This window comes from Leptodactylus fuscus, chromosome 1, assembly GCF_031893055.1.
Source record: "Leptodactylus fuscus isolate aLepFus1 chromosome 1, aLepFus1.hap2, whole genome shotgun sequence".
Lineage (NCBI taxonomy): Eukaryota > Metazoa > Chordata > Amphibia > Anura > Leptodactylidae > Leptodactylus > Leptodactylus fuscus.
This window is the reverse complement of record NC_134265.1, coordinates 5,128,698-5,144,915: the sequence shown is the minus strand read 5'-3', so window position 1 is coordinate 5,144,915 and position 16,218 is coordinate 5,128,698. Positions and strand designations below refer to the sequence as shown.

The following is a 16,218-nucleotide window of genomic DNA, read 5'->3' as shown; positions in this document are numbered from 1 at the left end:
TTCTTCATATGGATCTTGTGTGATACCATGATCTGCTTTATAATCTGTAGATATCAGATGTCCCTCTGAGCTCCTGGTACAGTCATCTGACAAGAAGAAAACTGATGTTACTATTATTGAATAAAATAACCTTATAAGTATATTCCACACTGAGCTGCCGCTGCCTGAGACGCTTCAGACCGTGTGAAGAAGTGAAGTCAGTGGCACAGGCAGCAAACGACGGCAGCGCGGCCTACTTCATTAGTATTCACTGTGCTGAGACGGAGGTCAGTGATAGCAAACAGTAATGAAGCCGGGCAGGAAATGCCACCACTGCTCTAGGTCACTGTAGAGGTGAACACAATCCATGGCTGCTTAACTATGGCCACTTATGTGGAATAATACTGTAGGACGCCATAAATCTTACTGTATTACACCCCATACACACAATACAATCCAAACCACATCTGCTGGATTTCCCAGCCTGAACTCACCGCGGATCTGCTGTCCCATACAGTATGTAGTAGGGTCTGTGGAGTCACAAGGAAGCAGGGACTCCAAGCGTCATAGATCACTAAGATACGGGGAGTCCTGGTGTGTGGACAGAGTTCAGGCTGGGAAATGTGACTGATGTACAGACCAGATTTTCTAGTCCGGATTCCATAGTGTGATTGGGGTCTAAGGTGAGGTTTACACAGTGACATTTGTAGAAGCTGCTTCAGGAATTCAGAAGAAGAATTTTTCCGCTTTACCAAATCAGCCCCCGAATCTCCATCAGATTCCTTACTGGCCAGGCCGGATTTTCCACCTCCCATTTATTTCCATAGAGCTCTGAGGTGGAATCTGCCTGAAGATCGAGCAGGAGGATTATTTTTCCGCTACCGGAAATAATCTGCTATATAATTCTGGTAAATTCTTTCCCTTCACGAGGACTGACAGCCGGTGAGGAAGAAATTTGCCTCGTTCACATCGATGTCAAGTCCATATTCCTGCTGTCCGTTCTATTCTATACTACATTTATTACCCCCTATAGCGGTATCACATTTATATTCAGGTATTATTAGTATTTTACCTGAATCGGGGAACAACAAATAGTCTAAACAATGTCTGAATAGAATCAGTGACCCTTCTGTGCTTTATATAGCGGTGACTCCTCACCTGGGCGGGTCCCTGTAGGAATGTCCTCCTCACACTCCTCATCACCACTCACATAGGGCTCTTCCTTTATTCCCATAGATATAGCATTCATGTCGCTCACATCTTTATCCTGATGGAAAATCTGGGAAACAAATAATGTAAAAGTCACCGGACAAATGGGGAAGTCACAGAGAATGTTCTAGATCATTAATCCGCATGAGGATGAAAGATGTCCTGACAGTAGCTGCAGGTCTGTGAGAAGCCGGATAAACATATTAGATGGCGGCTCAATGACACCGCCCATGTATATAACCATATAATACTGCTGGATACAACAAGACTGACCACAAGGACTTCACAGCCCGTCTACACATCATAGGGAATATCTCCATCTACCTGATCATCATCCTGTGGAAGAAGAGGACTGGGACATCTCTCCGGTGTTGTCCTCTTACTGGATCTACCTGTAGGAAACACAGACAGGGACTGAATTCATTCTGTACATACAAATAATGGAAGTCCATGTGTATATAGTCATGTCTATTACCTGCTGATGTGAGGGGCTGCTGGTCCTCCATCATCACCTCCTTGTACAGATCCTTGTGTCCTTCTAAATACTCCCACTCCTCCATGGAGAAATAGACAGCGACATCCTGACACCTTATAGGAACCTGACAACACAATGATACAGTCATCACCCCGACCCCTCCAGTTACTGTATAATGTCCCAGCATTCCCAGCACTGTCACCTCTCCAGTCAGCAGCTCCAGCATCTTGTGGGTGAGTTCTAGGATCTTCTGTCCATTGATCTCCTCCTGTATCAGGGGGTGAGGTGGAGGCCCCGGGATTGGGCTCAGGGTTCCTCCATATCCATCATACACAGGAGCCTGACAGCGCCCACTAGAGGTCTTCTTCACTACTGTGTAATCCTGGTTATGGGGAGACACATTAATAAATCTCACTACATACATGTCCAGAGTCCATCACCTCTCCAGTCATATCATCTGTTATTACTATAGATAAGAATGATGTCATGATGACATCATCAGAATCTCTCACCTTTCCAGTAAGCTGGTAGATGATCTCTAGGGTGAGATTTAATAGACTTTCCGCCATCTTGTTTCTGTCTCTTTCCATCCTTGATGGATCAATCAGGAATATTCTCTTCTATAGAAGATACTGAGAGGATTCTATATTGTAGGAACCTGAATGGAGAGAAGATGAGACAATATAAAATACATAGTATCACTGTCATGTACAGACTGTGGATGTGTCTGCAAAGGGTCATTTCAATCCACTCACTCAACACAGTCCATGGCCCCCAGATACACACTGCCACCACCTACTGATTCGGGTTAGAAGGTATCCAACCCAACCATGAATAAGTCTTTACAACACATGGCAAAACACACATTAAATGGCAATGGATCCATAGAGCATAGAGAAATGAACATTAAAGTGAATATCAGTGACCTACAACAAGCGAACAGTTAGAAAACAAAAAGGAGTAAACCGCTTACATGTCACAATTCTTCTGATCCAGTTGAGCTTTGGAATATAAGATGGCCGCCACCCAACCTGGCTGACTCCACAGGTGTGACAAAGTTTCTTTGGTTACCATTCAGTTTTATAATGTCCGGCCTTGCTCAGGCTTCAGAGCCCCATTTTGGTTCATTATTCTAATCCTCTATCGGTCACTGGGCAGTGGATTAATAAGGAGGTAAGTCCAGGAATAGTAAGAGTTCCTGTTGTTTAGTTCATTCCCCTGTATGGGGTTGATACAGTTATTTTTCCAGCTAGTGAACCTTGGAAAGCCAGACCCCAGTGACACGAGCGCACCCCTCGCCCCCACTACTTTGTTTACATTTTATTATTATTATCTGTACTAAAGTTAGGTCACACAAGAGCCATCATTTTTCCAGTTCTTAGTTGACATGATAGCTTATGCTTTGCAAAATAAATTGTACTTTGTAATGGCTCCTTTCACTATCCTGTACAATGTCCAATGCTCCATATCACAGCCGACCGGCATTTGTATCGCCCTTTTTAGCCTCTGATGAACTGGCAACATTAACCAGTCGAAACACATCAGGCTTACACTTAGGACTCTATTTCTGCGCGGCTGAGTCACCAATGTGACTTATTTTATGCATTTGATTATCAGTCTTAGTGCTGGGGGAGTAATATGGGCCCTCAAGTCAGTGGTCAGTTAGGGTCTTGATCAGTCTTTTACTGATCCCAGTTAGTGTGAGTGTGTTTGCCCTATTATTGGGCTGTGTGTGTATACGGTGCTCATACAAATTGCTTATATCCCTTTATAGGAGTGATCATGCTATGCTAGGGCTATAGCACATATTAGTCTTGAGCCTGGGGGGATTGACTATATATTTTTCAGTATTTTTCTAGGTATCACACCACACTACCTGTTTTGGCAATCACATTATTATTCTTTACCCTATCATATCACTTGGCTATCCAAGAATATTGTATTAGCTTTTAACAGTATTTAATAAAAGTTATATTTTAATGTACCCTACTTTAAGTTTTGTTCACTGAACATTATTAGGTGCATCTACCCATATCTATCTTCAGTTAGTGTGAGTTAGAATTGGAAAAAACTCATTAACTTTTCATAAAATAGTAGTCGTCTGTATAGTAAAATCCCCTGACATAGGCAGCGTGTAATAGAACTATGGTAATGACAGGCCTGGGAGCTTTCAGTAGGTTCCCGCCTGTCATGGCGACCAATTGCTGTCCTCCAATCATATTACAAGGGACGTTGTTCATTAAAAATGGTGGCGCCCATGGCATCTGTATCACAGGGGTCGCATTTTGCCGAGATATCTAAAGTGTTAACAGCCAGGATCAGTGCCGGTACCGGGCTCTCGGAATATGGCGAGACAAGAAGAGATGATTCAGTAAGTTCTTTCTAGCGTAAAAGTTATGAAACCTAAACCCGGTATAAATGTGGTATCAGTGTAACCGTAGCGACCTGGAGAATATCGCCATCATGTGATTTATACCGTAGGCCGAAGGCCCCGACTACTATTTACCTCTATAGGAGGGATGGAAACAGCCCAAAACAACCGCCGACACCTGAAACGGCAAAAGACACAAATATTATCATCTCAGCCATGGAAGGACCAGCCCTTAAAGCAGCCAAGTCCTGAGACAACGAGAATTTACAATAACATACTGAGCTGGTCTGGAGAGTTTCCTACCTATAAAGGGGCTCTCCGCTTTCTACTATTGATGACCTCTCCTTTTATTAGATCGTTATAGGGATCCAATTTTTGGAATCCCATTATTTCTCCCTAAGGGCTTGTTCACATAGAGTAAACGCGGCACGCAATGTGCCGCGTGTACGGGACGTTTGCACGGCGATTTTGACGGTGCATGTTTGTGGTCGCGTTAGCACCACATTAACGCGCGTTTACGTGTGAACTAGCCCTAACATGTAGGAATAGCCGTAAGAAAGGCTATTCTTCTCCTACCTTTAGATGTCTTCTCTGCGCTGCTGTTTGGCAGAAATCCCGGTTTCCTTCTGTATGCAAATGAGTTCTCTCACAGCACTGGGCGAGAGAAATCTCCAGCGACGTCTCTATCTTCGTGTGGAAAGCCTCTCTCTGCGCCTTCTTCCGTCCTGGGTTTCAAACTTCTAGGCATGCACAGTCGGCTCTTCCATCGGGCTTTGGGCAGAAGAGACGGCGCATGCCCGCGGCCATTTTCTTGTGGTCGCTTACGTCTTTAAATTACATCTGCAGGATATGACACCGGGAACCACCGATCAGCAGGACTGAGGGAAATCCACGCTGCTCACTGACTATACATACTGTAGTGGTGAGTGCTGGTACTGCAGCGCTGACTACTAGGATTCAATGAGACAATGCTGCAGTATGTATAGTGAGTGAGCAGCGTGGATCCCATGCGCAGATCCCAGTAGAGCTGATCTGCGAGGTCCGGGGTTTCGCACCTCACTGAGATAATAGTTATAGTCTCTTCTAAGGAGAGGTCAGTAGTAGAAAGTGAAGAATCCCTTTAAGTCCTAAAAGTATTTGGCCCTAAAGGGGTTAATAAACGAAACCTCTACAAACCTTCTGCTAAGCAGCCATGTGGTATCTGTGTGGTTACAGGACCTGTGATGATGTCAGAGTCATGTGATCAGTCACAGCTATATATGTGTGTGGGAGGAGTCACATGATCTCTGTTAGATGAGGAGAAGTTCTGTGTCTGGATACGGATGTAGCAGAGCTGTCTGTGTGTGACGTGCATGTAGCGGAGCCGTCTGTGTGTGATGTGTATGTAGGGGAGCCGTCTGTGTGTGATGTGTATGTAGCAGAGCTGTTTGTGTGTGATGTGTATGTAGTGGAGCCGTCTGTGTGTGATGTGTATGTAGCGGAGCTGTGTGTGTGAGACGTGTATGTAGCAGAGCTGTGTGTGTGACGTGTATGTAGCGGAGCCGTCTGTGTGTGATGTGTATGTAGCAGAGCTGTGTGTGTGACGTGTATGTAGCAGGGCCGTCTGTGTGTGACGTGTATGTAGCAGAGCTGTCTGTGTGTGACGTGTATGTAGCGGAGCTGTCTGTGTGTGACGTGTATGTAGCGGAGCTGTGTGTGTGATGTGTATGTAGCAGAGCTGTGTGTGTGACGTGTATGTAGCAGGGCCGTCTGTGTGTGACGTGTATGTAGCAGAGCTGTCTGTGTGTGACGTGTATGTAGCAGAGCTGTCTGTGTGTGATGTATATGTAGCAGAGCTGTGTGTGTGACGTGTCTGTAGCAAAAAAAAACATCCAGTTTAATACTTTTTTTTATTTATTTATTGGGATTTTTCCACCACTACAAGTTCTCCTCTCCTTTGCGGGGGTTGTTTCCAGTTTTGAGGTTACCCCTTATCTAGGTGATCTTTGCCCTCAGGTTTTCTGACAGTTCTGTGTTTTAATAGATTTGTCTAATTAGATTTCCAGGATTCTAAAAGAAGATCTAGTCTGATTCCCTTGGAACAATTTGTAACACAATTCCTGTTGAGTTTGATGTTTGAGCTGTTTTATAGTTATTAGACATGCTGGTTGCTGGGTGATGGTTACAGGTTGTTGGTTTCTTCTACCACTCTCTCTCCGCGGAATCGAGCATGGATTATAGGAAGGACTATCGCTCTCCTATTGGCTGACACAAACCTTCTGCAATGGGCGCCGGGTGAATGACGCATCGGAGAACAGCGACAGGTTTATACTTGTCTGTACTTGGTCACTTATGCCTGAAATACTGTAGTGAGACGTTGCGTGTCGCTCTGAAATAGTGCAGCGTGTTCTGACGTGGAGTCTGAGTCCTTGTTTATATATAAGGTTAGCAGTGTTTAGTAGAGATGAGAGAACAGTAAAATGTTCGAGGTTCGATATTCGTTTCGAGTAGCCCCTCAATATTCGACTACTCAAATCGAATCCTATTATAGTCTATAGGGGAAAATGCTCGTTTCAGGGGTAGGCAACGTTTGATCAAATTATACTTACCAAGTCCACGAGTGAGGGTCTGGCTGGATCCTCCAAGCAGTCTTCTTGCAGTGTCCCCACGGCATCTTCCGGCTCTTCATTCACTCTGCCAGGCATCGGGCCTGGGCAGAGCCGACTGCGCATGCCCGCACTACAAGCAGATATGCGCAGTCGGCTCTGCCCAGGCCCGATGCCTAGCAGAGTGAATGAAGAGCCGGAAGACGCCGCGGGGAAGCTGCACAGAGAAGACTTCTAAAGGTAGGAGAAGAACCAGCGTTGATTGGCCGACTGTATAGCATTTGGCCAATCAATACTGGTTCTGCATCGAACTTTTACATTCGAATAGCGAGTGGTACTCGATCGAGTACGAGTATTTCGAATACCGTAGTATTTGATCGAATACCTACTTAATCAAGTACTACTCGCTCATCTCTAGTGTTTAGCGTTTGAACTGGAACTTTCCCTTACGTCTACCTCTGCTAGTTCACGTCGTCAGTGCTTAAACAGTCCCGATTCGTTTTGTTATATAGTGGGGCAAAAAAGTATTTAGTCAGTCACCAATAGTGCAAGTTCCACCACTTACAAAGATGCGAGGCGTCTGTAATTTACATCATAGGTAGACCTCAACTACGAGAGACAAAATGAGAAAACAAATCCAGAAAATCACATTGTCTGATTTTGTAAGAATTTATTTGCAAATTATGGTGGAAAATAAGTATTTGGTCAGTAACAAAATGTCATCTCAATACTTTGTTATTTAGCCTTTGTTGGCAATGACAGAGGTCAAACGTTTTCTGTAAGTCTTCACAAGGTTGGCACACACTGTTGTTGGTATGTCGGCCCATTCCTCCATGCAGATCTCCTCTAGAGCAGTGATGTTTTGGGGCTGTCGCTCCCTCCAAAGGTTTTCTATAGGATTGAGATCTGGAGACTGGCTAGGCCACTCCAGGACCTTGAAATGCTTCTTACAAAGCCACTCCTTCGTTGCCCTGGCGGTGCGCTTTGGATCATTGTCATGTTGAAAGACCCAGCCAGGTTTCATCTTCAATGCCCTTGCTGATGGAAGGAGGTTTGCACTCAAAATCTCATGATACATGGCCCCATTCATTCTTTCATGTACCCGGATCAGTCGTCCTGGCCCCTTTGCAGAGAAACAGCCCCAAAGCATGATGTTTCCACCCCCATGCTTTACAGTAGGTATGGTGTTTGATGGATGCAACTCAGTATTCTTTTTCCTCCAAACACGAAAAGTGGTGTTTCTACCAAACAGTTCCAGTTTGGTTTCATCAGACCATAGGACATTCTCCCAATACTCTTCTGGATCATCCAAATGCTCTCTAGCAAACTTCAGACGGGCCCGGACATGTACTGGCTTAAGCAGTGGGACACGTCTGGCACTGCAGGATCGGAGTCCCTGGCGGCGTAGTGTGTTACTGATGGTAGGCTTTGTTACATTGGTCCCAGCTCTCTGCAGTTCATTCACTAGGTCCCCCCGCGTTGTTCTGGGATTTTTGCTCACCGTTCTTGTGATCATTTTGACCCCACGGGGTGAGATTTTGCGTGGAGCCCCAGAGCGAGGGAGATTATCAGTGGTCTTGTATGTCTTCCATTTTCTAATTATTGCTCCCACAGTTGATTTCTTCAATCCAAGCTGGTTGCCTATTGCAGATTCAGTCTTCCCAGCCTGGTGCAGGGCTACAATTTTGTTTCTGGTGTCCTTTGACAGCTCTTTGGTCTTCACCATAGTGGAGTCTGACTGTTTGAGGGTGTGCACAGGTGTCTTTTTATACTGATAACAAGTTTAAACAGGTGCCATTACTACAGGTAATGAGTGGAGGAAAGAGGAGACTCTTAAAGAAGAAGTTACAGGTCTGTGAGAGCCAGAAATCTTGATTGTTTGTAGGTGACCAAATACTTATTTTCCACCATAATTTGCAAAAAAATTCTTACAAAATCAGACAATGTGATTTTCTGGATTTGTTTTCTCATTTTGTCTCTCATAGTTGAGGACTACCTATGATGTAAATTACAGACGCCTCATCTTTTTAAGTGGTGGAACTTGCACTATTGGTGACTGACTGAATACTTTTTTGCCCCACTGTATATGTGCCAGTTTTGCCATTCCCAGTCCAAGGACAAACATCAGCACATTTGTCAGACGAGCCAATTGTGGCGATTTTCAAGTGAAAATTGGTGATCAAGATAAATCATGGGCCGCTCACAAAGTGTGTAAGCCGTGTGATGAGAGTTTACGGATGTGGACCAAGGGAACACGTGCTAAACTTCCATTTGGTATAACTATGATTTGGCGAGAGCCCAGAGATCATTCAAGTGATACTTGAATGCTCTCTCTACTTTTGTATAGTGAAAATGTCGTAGCCGTATTCGGCTATATCCTGGATCAATCAGTCAGTCCAAATTAATGAGCATATTTGTGCACAATTGCTAATAATGAGACAGACACAGAGTTCCGTATCAAACCAGCCATGCTCAGCTCCTTAGCCCAGCTCAGCATTACTGGCTCTTTATTGAAAGTACACACACTTTAGAAAACAAAGAAGGGAGTGGTTAATGCATCCTTTTGCATTCCTGAGCTGCTGTCCATCTCTCATTGGCTCCAAACTTCAATGTCCAGCCAGACACCTCCTTGCTCCAGTCTGTGGAATTCTATTACAGGGTGTGCCAAACAGGAATCAAGCCCCATCTTGGAAATTCCTTTCTTTGTCTCAGAACTGTAGGAAAAATTAGTATTTCCAAACACAACATACAATATAAAGTATATGACACTTGATTCATGTTCTCAGACTTAACAAAAACATCAGGATTAGAGATGAGCGAGTAGTATTTGATCGAGTAGGTATTCGATCGAATACTACAGTATTCAAAATACTCGTACTCGATCGACTACCACTCGCTATTCGAATGGAAAAATTCAAAGCAGAACCTGCGTTGATTGGCCGAATGCTATACAGTCGGCCAATCAACGCTGGTTCTTTAGAAGTCTTCTCCGCGCAGTGGCCATTTTCTTGTAGTGCGGGCATGCGCAGTCGGCTCTGCCTAGGCCCGATGCCTGGCGGAGTGAATTTAGAGCTGGAAATCGCCGTGGGGATGCTGCGCAGAGAAGACTTCTCGGAGAATCGAGCCCGACCCTCACTCATGCACTTGGTAATTTCAATTTGATCAAATGTTGCCTACCCCTGAAACAAGCATTTTTCCCCCATAGAGTATAATAGGGTTTGATATTCGATTTGAGTAGTCGAATATTGAGGGGCTACTCGAAACGAATATCGAACATCAAGTATTTAACTACTCGCTCATCTGTAATCAGGATATAACAAGAAAACCAATGTAAAATAGAGTGTCGGAGTTTACCATCAGTTGTTCGCCCAGTGCCAGTTTTGAATGAATTACCCTCTTTGGAAATACGGGAATACGAGTCTGGTGAAGGTCAAAGTGACCCCAACGATGAAGATTTTGAAATTGAAGATGATTCCGTTCATAAGGGATTCAAGCAGCAGGAGTTGAATGATTTGGTACGAGATTTGGGACTATCCAAAAACGCTTCAGAGCTCTTAGCATCAAGACTGCACGAGAAAAACTTGCTTGAAAAGGGAGCTGAGGTCCTATCCTATTCTCGATGAAGAGAGAGCGCGTTTCTACAATACTTGTGAAGTGATGATGGATTTGGGGATTCCCATAATGTAACTTGCAGTAACTATTATAGCCTTTGTATGAATAAAATTATTCTTTGTAAACAGGATATTTGGTAAGTTTTTACTTTATTTTCCTTTCTATGCACAATTTGTGTGACTTTTGAGGGGGTCCTGTAGCTTAAAAAGTTGACCTGATAGACAAAAACTGCCGTTATTTTTGGATCCAGAGACCAAAAGTTAGTTGAAAACAAGTGACGCTAGGTTCACACCTGCGTTCTGGTCTCCGTTCTATGGTTTGCGTCTTCTGCATGCATGTGGCCCCTGAATAGCTATTCAAAGGAACTTCCTGTGACTGTAAAGGATTGGCACATGCAGGTAGGCCTCGGAGAGATTATCGCCGTATAGTCGTCCTCTCTAATAAGGTTATTACTAGAGATGAGCGAACAGTAAAATGTTCGATATTTGTTATGAATAGCATCTCAATATTCGACTATTCAAACGAATATGGAACCCCATTATAGTCTATGGGAGAAAATGCTTCGCTACAGGAGATCCCACCATTCACTCAGGAGGGTCACCAAGTCCACTAAGACACCCCAGGAAATGATGCCAACACCCTGGAAAGCAACTGGGACAGCAGGGGAAGCATGTCTGGGGGCATCAAGTACCTTTATTATGTCGGGATCCCCTGTCAGCTTGCGATATGCCGGAGCGGACTTTTTCCCATAGGAATGCATTGACCAGCGTTGATTGGCCAGTCTACAACATTTGGCCAATCAACGCTGGTTCTGCCTGAGGAGGCGGAGTCTAAGAGCCATCCACAGCAGTTTCCATTCTGGTCCGATTTTAGACTCAGTCTCCTCCGGCAAAACCAGCGTTGATTGGCCGAATGTTGTAAGACTGGCCAATCAACGCTAGTCAATACATACCTATGGCAAAATGAAGCAGAGCCAGCCGTGCGCTCAGCTTGGCTATTCCTCCTGTCACACACATCTCTGGTGTACAGCGCCGCACCTCCCATGAGGCGACCTGAAGCGAGCGCTTCAGGCGGCGCTATGCCAGGGCCTCAGGGAGGGCGGCATTTTTGCTAACCTAAGCCAGTCCAGGACAAGCTGTCCTGGACTGACTTAGCACCGAGCGGTGGTTTGGGGAGGACACTGGAGCAGCGCCGCTCCAGCAGCCTCCCCTCACGCTCAGGCAGAGCGCAGGCAGTCTCCGGGCCTGCTCTCTGCCGGCGAACGGCGCTAAGCCACAACCCCTCCGCTAAGCCACGCCCCCGCTTCACCCCCTCCCCCGGCGGGGGGGGGGCGGCTTCCTGTAGTTCGCCTCGGGCGGCGAAAGGGGCAGGATCACCCCTGCTGGTGTAACATAGCTCAGCACACACTCAACTCTGCTACATATCTACACTCTGTTGTAGAGATATAGTAGAGCTGAGTGTGCGCTGAGCTCTGCTACACACGAGATGTGTGTGACACGAGGAGTAGATGGAGGGTTGGTTGGGTGTAGTGCAGATACACCAGAGATGTAGCAGAGCTGGCCGATGTTAGCAAAGCTGAGTGTTAGTCTGCTGCATATCTGCCAGCTCTCCTACATCTACATCTCCTACACACTCAGCTCACCTACATCGGACACTACACGCTCAGTTTATCGGTATAGCCAAGCTGAGTTTGTAGTATCGGACACTACTGTTTGTTGATTAAGCAGAGCTGGGATTGTAACGACTATCCTATTCACTACATAACATGTACCCCACGCTGTGTAGTGATTAACCCCCCCCCACCCCCACCGGTGTCTGCTTACCTGCAGCTCTTTGTTCTTGGTCCACGTCGATCCATGGTCCTGGTTTCAGAGCGCCTGCCCCCCTCTCCCCGACTATTATTATAGAGAAGGTGGGGCTTAGAAGAGTGTGGGTGGGTACTGGGCGGGGAGACTCCCCATCCACACTCTCCTAAGCCCTATTACACTAAGGAATAGCCGAGCTGAGCGTGTTAGTAGTACTAAGGAATAGCCAAGCTGAGCTAGTCATGTTAGTACAGGAGGAGTAACTGGAGGGATGGTTGGGTGTAGTGCAGAGCTCTTTCATCTCCGGTGTCTGGAGTAGCCGGGCTAACCGCACGGGCTCTGCTATATCTCGCTATAGAAATGCATTGACCAGTGTTGATTGGCCAGTGTACGGGTATTCGGCCAATCAACGCTGGCCAATGCATTCCTATGGGAAAAAGTCAGCTCGTGCATATCACAAGCTGACAGGAATCCGGACAAGATAGAGCCCCAAAGAGCTGGGTGAGTGACATGCCCCCCTAAATAAAGGTTATCCCTAGCTAACCCTCCTGTACATCTGTCCCTGTCTCACAGTCACATAGTTCACCGTCCCAAATTAGTCGAATGGTAAATCCACCATTCGTCTAAATTGGAGGTTATCTGTTTCCGGCCGCCAATTCCTTTTTTCGATTTATTTTCACTGCTTACATTATCGTATTTCTTGTCCCACCTCCCCAGCGCAGTTATTGGTGCAAAAAACGCACCAGGGAAGGTGGGAGGAGAATCAAATTTTTAGCGAGTTTGCCACCTGGTGTTCGATTGGAATCAAACACCTCAAGCGGTCTGATATTCGATCGAATATCAATTTGATCGAACGCCGTTCGCTCATTTCTAGTTATTACTGAACATATGGTCTCCATTTTGAATGTTTTTTTTGTTTGTTTTTTTTTCCTCCAAAAACTGGCTTAGGAAGGTGAAATCTATCCTCCAATTGCCCCCTGGTTTGTGTAGCAGGAACACCCTGGAACAGACACTTTGCCCTCTTTATGTAGATGGGACCCTTCTATGGCCGCTTTGCTCTAGAACGCTTGATATTAACTTTCTATTAGTACAGCACAAAATGATTGGGGGGGAGAATCTTCCAGAATTTGAGGAGTATTTATTTTTGATAGATGATGTAACCCAATGTATCTGAAGAAGTCAGTGACCAAAGAAAAGCAAAACTTTTAATCTTGCGCTTACAGTCATAGGCCTAGCATCAGAAGTCTTGGGATCTGAGGAGTTCTTTTTGAAGGAAGATTTACTTTGGCTTCTGTTCCTGATGAATCAGAGCACCCATTGGATGGTCTTCTAGGACTTTTTTTTTTTTTTTTGCTCCTTTACTCAAGAATTCCAGGATCTTACAGAGTCGAGCACCCAATATGGACTCTGGCTGGGATAGTAAATTGCAAAAGTTGTTGTTAGACAGATTATCACCTGACCCCAACATGAGCCACACAACTCTTCTGGCTGCATTTGAGAGGGCCACAGACTGGGAAGAAAATTTTCTGAAATCTAATTGTGAGTCACATAAAAACTCTGCAGCAGTTTTCAAGAGGGGAAAAGAATGGAATAATAATAATAATAATAAATGTTATTTCTATAGCGCCAACATATTCCGCAGCGCTGTACAATTTGTAGGGTTCAAATCCAGACAGAAAGATACATTACAAAGAAAATCATTTCACACAATCGGACTGAGGGCCCTGCTCACAAGAGCTTACAATCTATAAGGTAGAGGGGGTGACACGAGGTAGCAGGGGCGGCATTGCTTATACAGAGGTCAGACACTTTTGTAATAGAGGTGACTGTCATTACACAAACATAAGACTTTATGAGCCGTCACCAGTCGTGTCCTGTAACATGTGGATGGAGCTTGGACAGATAAAGTTATCCTGAGATGACATCATATCATGTGGGGAAGTGTGGGAGCGAAGACAGAGGAGGGGTAAGGGTGTACATTAGACATTGTGATCGGCCTGTCTGAAAAGATGCGTCTTTAGTTTGCGTTTGAAACTGTAGAAATTGGGAGTTAATCTTATTGTCCGGGGTAGAGCATTCCAGAGAAGTGGTGCAGCTCGGGAGAAGTCTTGTATACGAGCGGGGGAGGTTCTGATAATAGAGGATGGAAGTATTAGGTCATTGAGTGAGCGGAGAGCACGGGTTGGGCGGTAGACAGAGATGAGGGAGGAAATGTAGGGAGGTGCGGCATTATGGAGAGCCTTGTGGGGGAGGGGGAGAACTTTATATTTTATTCTATAATGAATAGGCAGCCAATGTAGTGACCGGCACAGACCAGAGGCATCGCTGTAGCGTCTAGACTGATAGATGAGCCTGGCCGCTGCATTCAGAATAGATTGTAGAGGGGAGAGTTTAGTGAGGGGAAGACCGATTAGTAAGGAGTTACAGTAGTCAAGGCGAGAATGAATCAGAGAGAAAATAAGTGTCTTTAGTGTATCTCTGGTGAGGAAAGGGCGTATTCTGGAGATGTTTTTGAGGTGGAGGTGACATGAACGTGCGAGTGATTCAATATGAGGGGTGAAGGAAAGGTCTGCGTCACACATGACCCCGAGGCAGCGGGCCTGCTGCTTAGGAGTTATAGTAAGGCCTGAGACTACAATGGATATATCAGGGACAGATCTATTAGATAGTGGAAACAGTAGTAGTTCAGTCTTGGAGAGATTTAGTTTCAGATAGAGCGAGGACATGATATTTGAGACAGCAGAGAGACAGTCACTGGTGTTCTGTATGAGTGCAGGGGTGATGTCACGGGAAGATGTGGTACCTGAAGCCAAATCTGGTGATGGTTTGTCCAATGGGAGCTGTGTAGAGAGAAAAGAGCAGGGGGCCTAGGACTGAGCCCTGAGGAACCCCAACAGCAAGGGAAAGCGGGGAGGAAACAGAGCCCGCAAATGATACACTGAAAGTGCGGTCTGAGAGATAAGAGGAGAACCAGGAGAGCGCAGTGTCATTGAGGCCAACTGAGCGGAGCATAGTGAGGAGGAGATGATGGTCAACAGTGTCAAAAGCTGCAGAGAGGTCCAGTAGAATAAGAAGAGAGAAGATACCATTGGATTTAGCCATTAGGAGATCATTGGAGACTTTTGTGAGAGCCATTTCAGTAGAGTGCAGAGCGCGGAAACCAGATTGTAAGGGGTCAAGCAGAGAGTTAGCAGAGAGATAGCGGATTAGACGAGAATAGACCAGGCGTTCCAAGAGTTTAGAGATGAAGGGGAGGTTAGAGACAGGTCGATAGTTAGCAGCACAGGATGGGTCCAGGGAGGGTTTTTTCAATAGCGGGGTTATAACAGCATGCTTGAAGGAGGATGGGAAGATTCCAGAAGAGAGAGAGAGGTTAAATATTTTAGTAAGGTAAGTTGTGACAGCAGGGGACAGAGATTGGAGAAGGTGTGAGGGGAAGGGATCACTACTGCAGTTTGTAGGGCGAGATGAAGAAAGTAGTTGGGAGACTTCCTCTTCTGTAACAGGTTCAAAAGATGAGAATGGACAGGCTGAAGTGCGGCTGGTGAGGGGATCAGTACTATCGTAGGTGTGGGAGTCAATGCCACCTGGGGCTTGGGCAGTAATTTCCTGACAGATCTTATCAATTTTATCATGGAAATAAGTGGCAAGTTCATCAGCACTAAGGTCTGTGAATGGCGTCTGCACCTTTGGTGTGAGTAAGGAGTGAAAAGTTTCAAAAAGCCTTTTAGGGATGTTGGAGAGAGAAGAGATGAGGGCGGTGAAATAGTCTTGTTTGGCGAGGTAAAGGGCAGAACTATATGTTTTAAGCATAAATTTGAAATGGAGGAAATCTGCAGGTGAGCGTGATTTTCTCCAGAGACGTTCGGCACACCTAGAGCAGCGCTGAAGAAATCGTGTCTGTGGCGTGTGCCAGGGCTGCTGCCTCCTATGTGGGACTTTACAAGTGGAGGGGGGAGCCACCTCATCCAATGCATTTTTAAGGGTTTCATTATAGTGACTGGTGGCCAGATTGGGACAGGAGATTGAAGAGATGGGGGACAGGGAGGACTGTAGAGTATCTGAGAGGTGCTGGGTGTCAATAGCACGTAAGTTCCTATATGTGTGATGGGTAGGGGCGTCTTGTGAAGGGGAGAGGGCGCTGATGGTGAGAGACAGAAGATTATGATCAGAGAGGGGCAG

At 45.6% G+C, this 16,218-nt stretch overlaps 1 protein-coding gene and 1 pseudogene across 1 annotated transcript; both read right to left on the bottom strand.

Annotated features, from left to right (window-relative positions):
• The window catches only part of LOC142192831 (uncharacterized), a 319,569-nt pseudogene that overhangs the window by 165,783 nt on the left and 137,568 nt on the right, over positions 1-16,218 (bottom strand).
• Positions 268-2,318, bottom strand: LOC142196898 (gastrula zinc finger protein XlCGF66.1-like). Its single transcript, XM_075266883.1, has 4 exons — positions 2,176-2,318; positions 1,866-2,045; positions 1,624-1,787; positions 268-325 (listed from the first exon to the last, which is right to left on the bottom strand). Exons 1-4 carry the CDS (start codon positions 2,251-2,253, stop codon positions 268-270), a joined length of 480 nt encoding a protein of 159 aa, XP_075122984.1. The 5' UTR covers positions 2,254-2,318.

What these genes read in the sequence shown, in the direction of transcription:
- LOC142196898 (XM_075266883.1), bottom strand. Translation starts at nt 2,253, where the DNA reads ATGGAAAGAGACAGAAACAAGATGGCGGAAAGTCTATTAAATCTCACC. An exon ending in TGGAGCTGCTGACTGGAGAG is followed by an intron (nt 1,788 to 1,865) that starts GTGACAGTGCTG and finishes TTGTGTTGTCAG; the next exon opens with GTTCCTATAAGGTGTCAGGA. An exon ending in CACATGGACTTCCATTATTT is followed by an intron (nt 326 to 1,623) that starts GTATGTACAGAA and finishes TCACCTCTACAG; the next exon opens with TGACCTAGAGCAGTGGTGGC.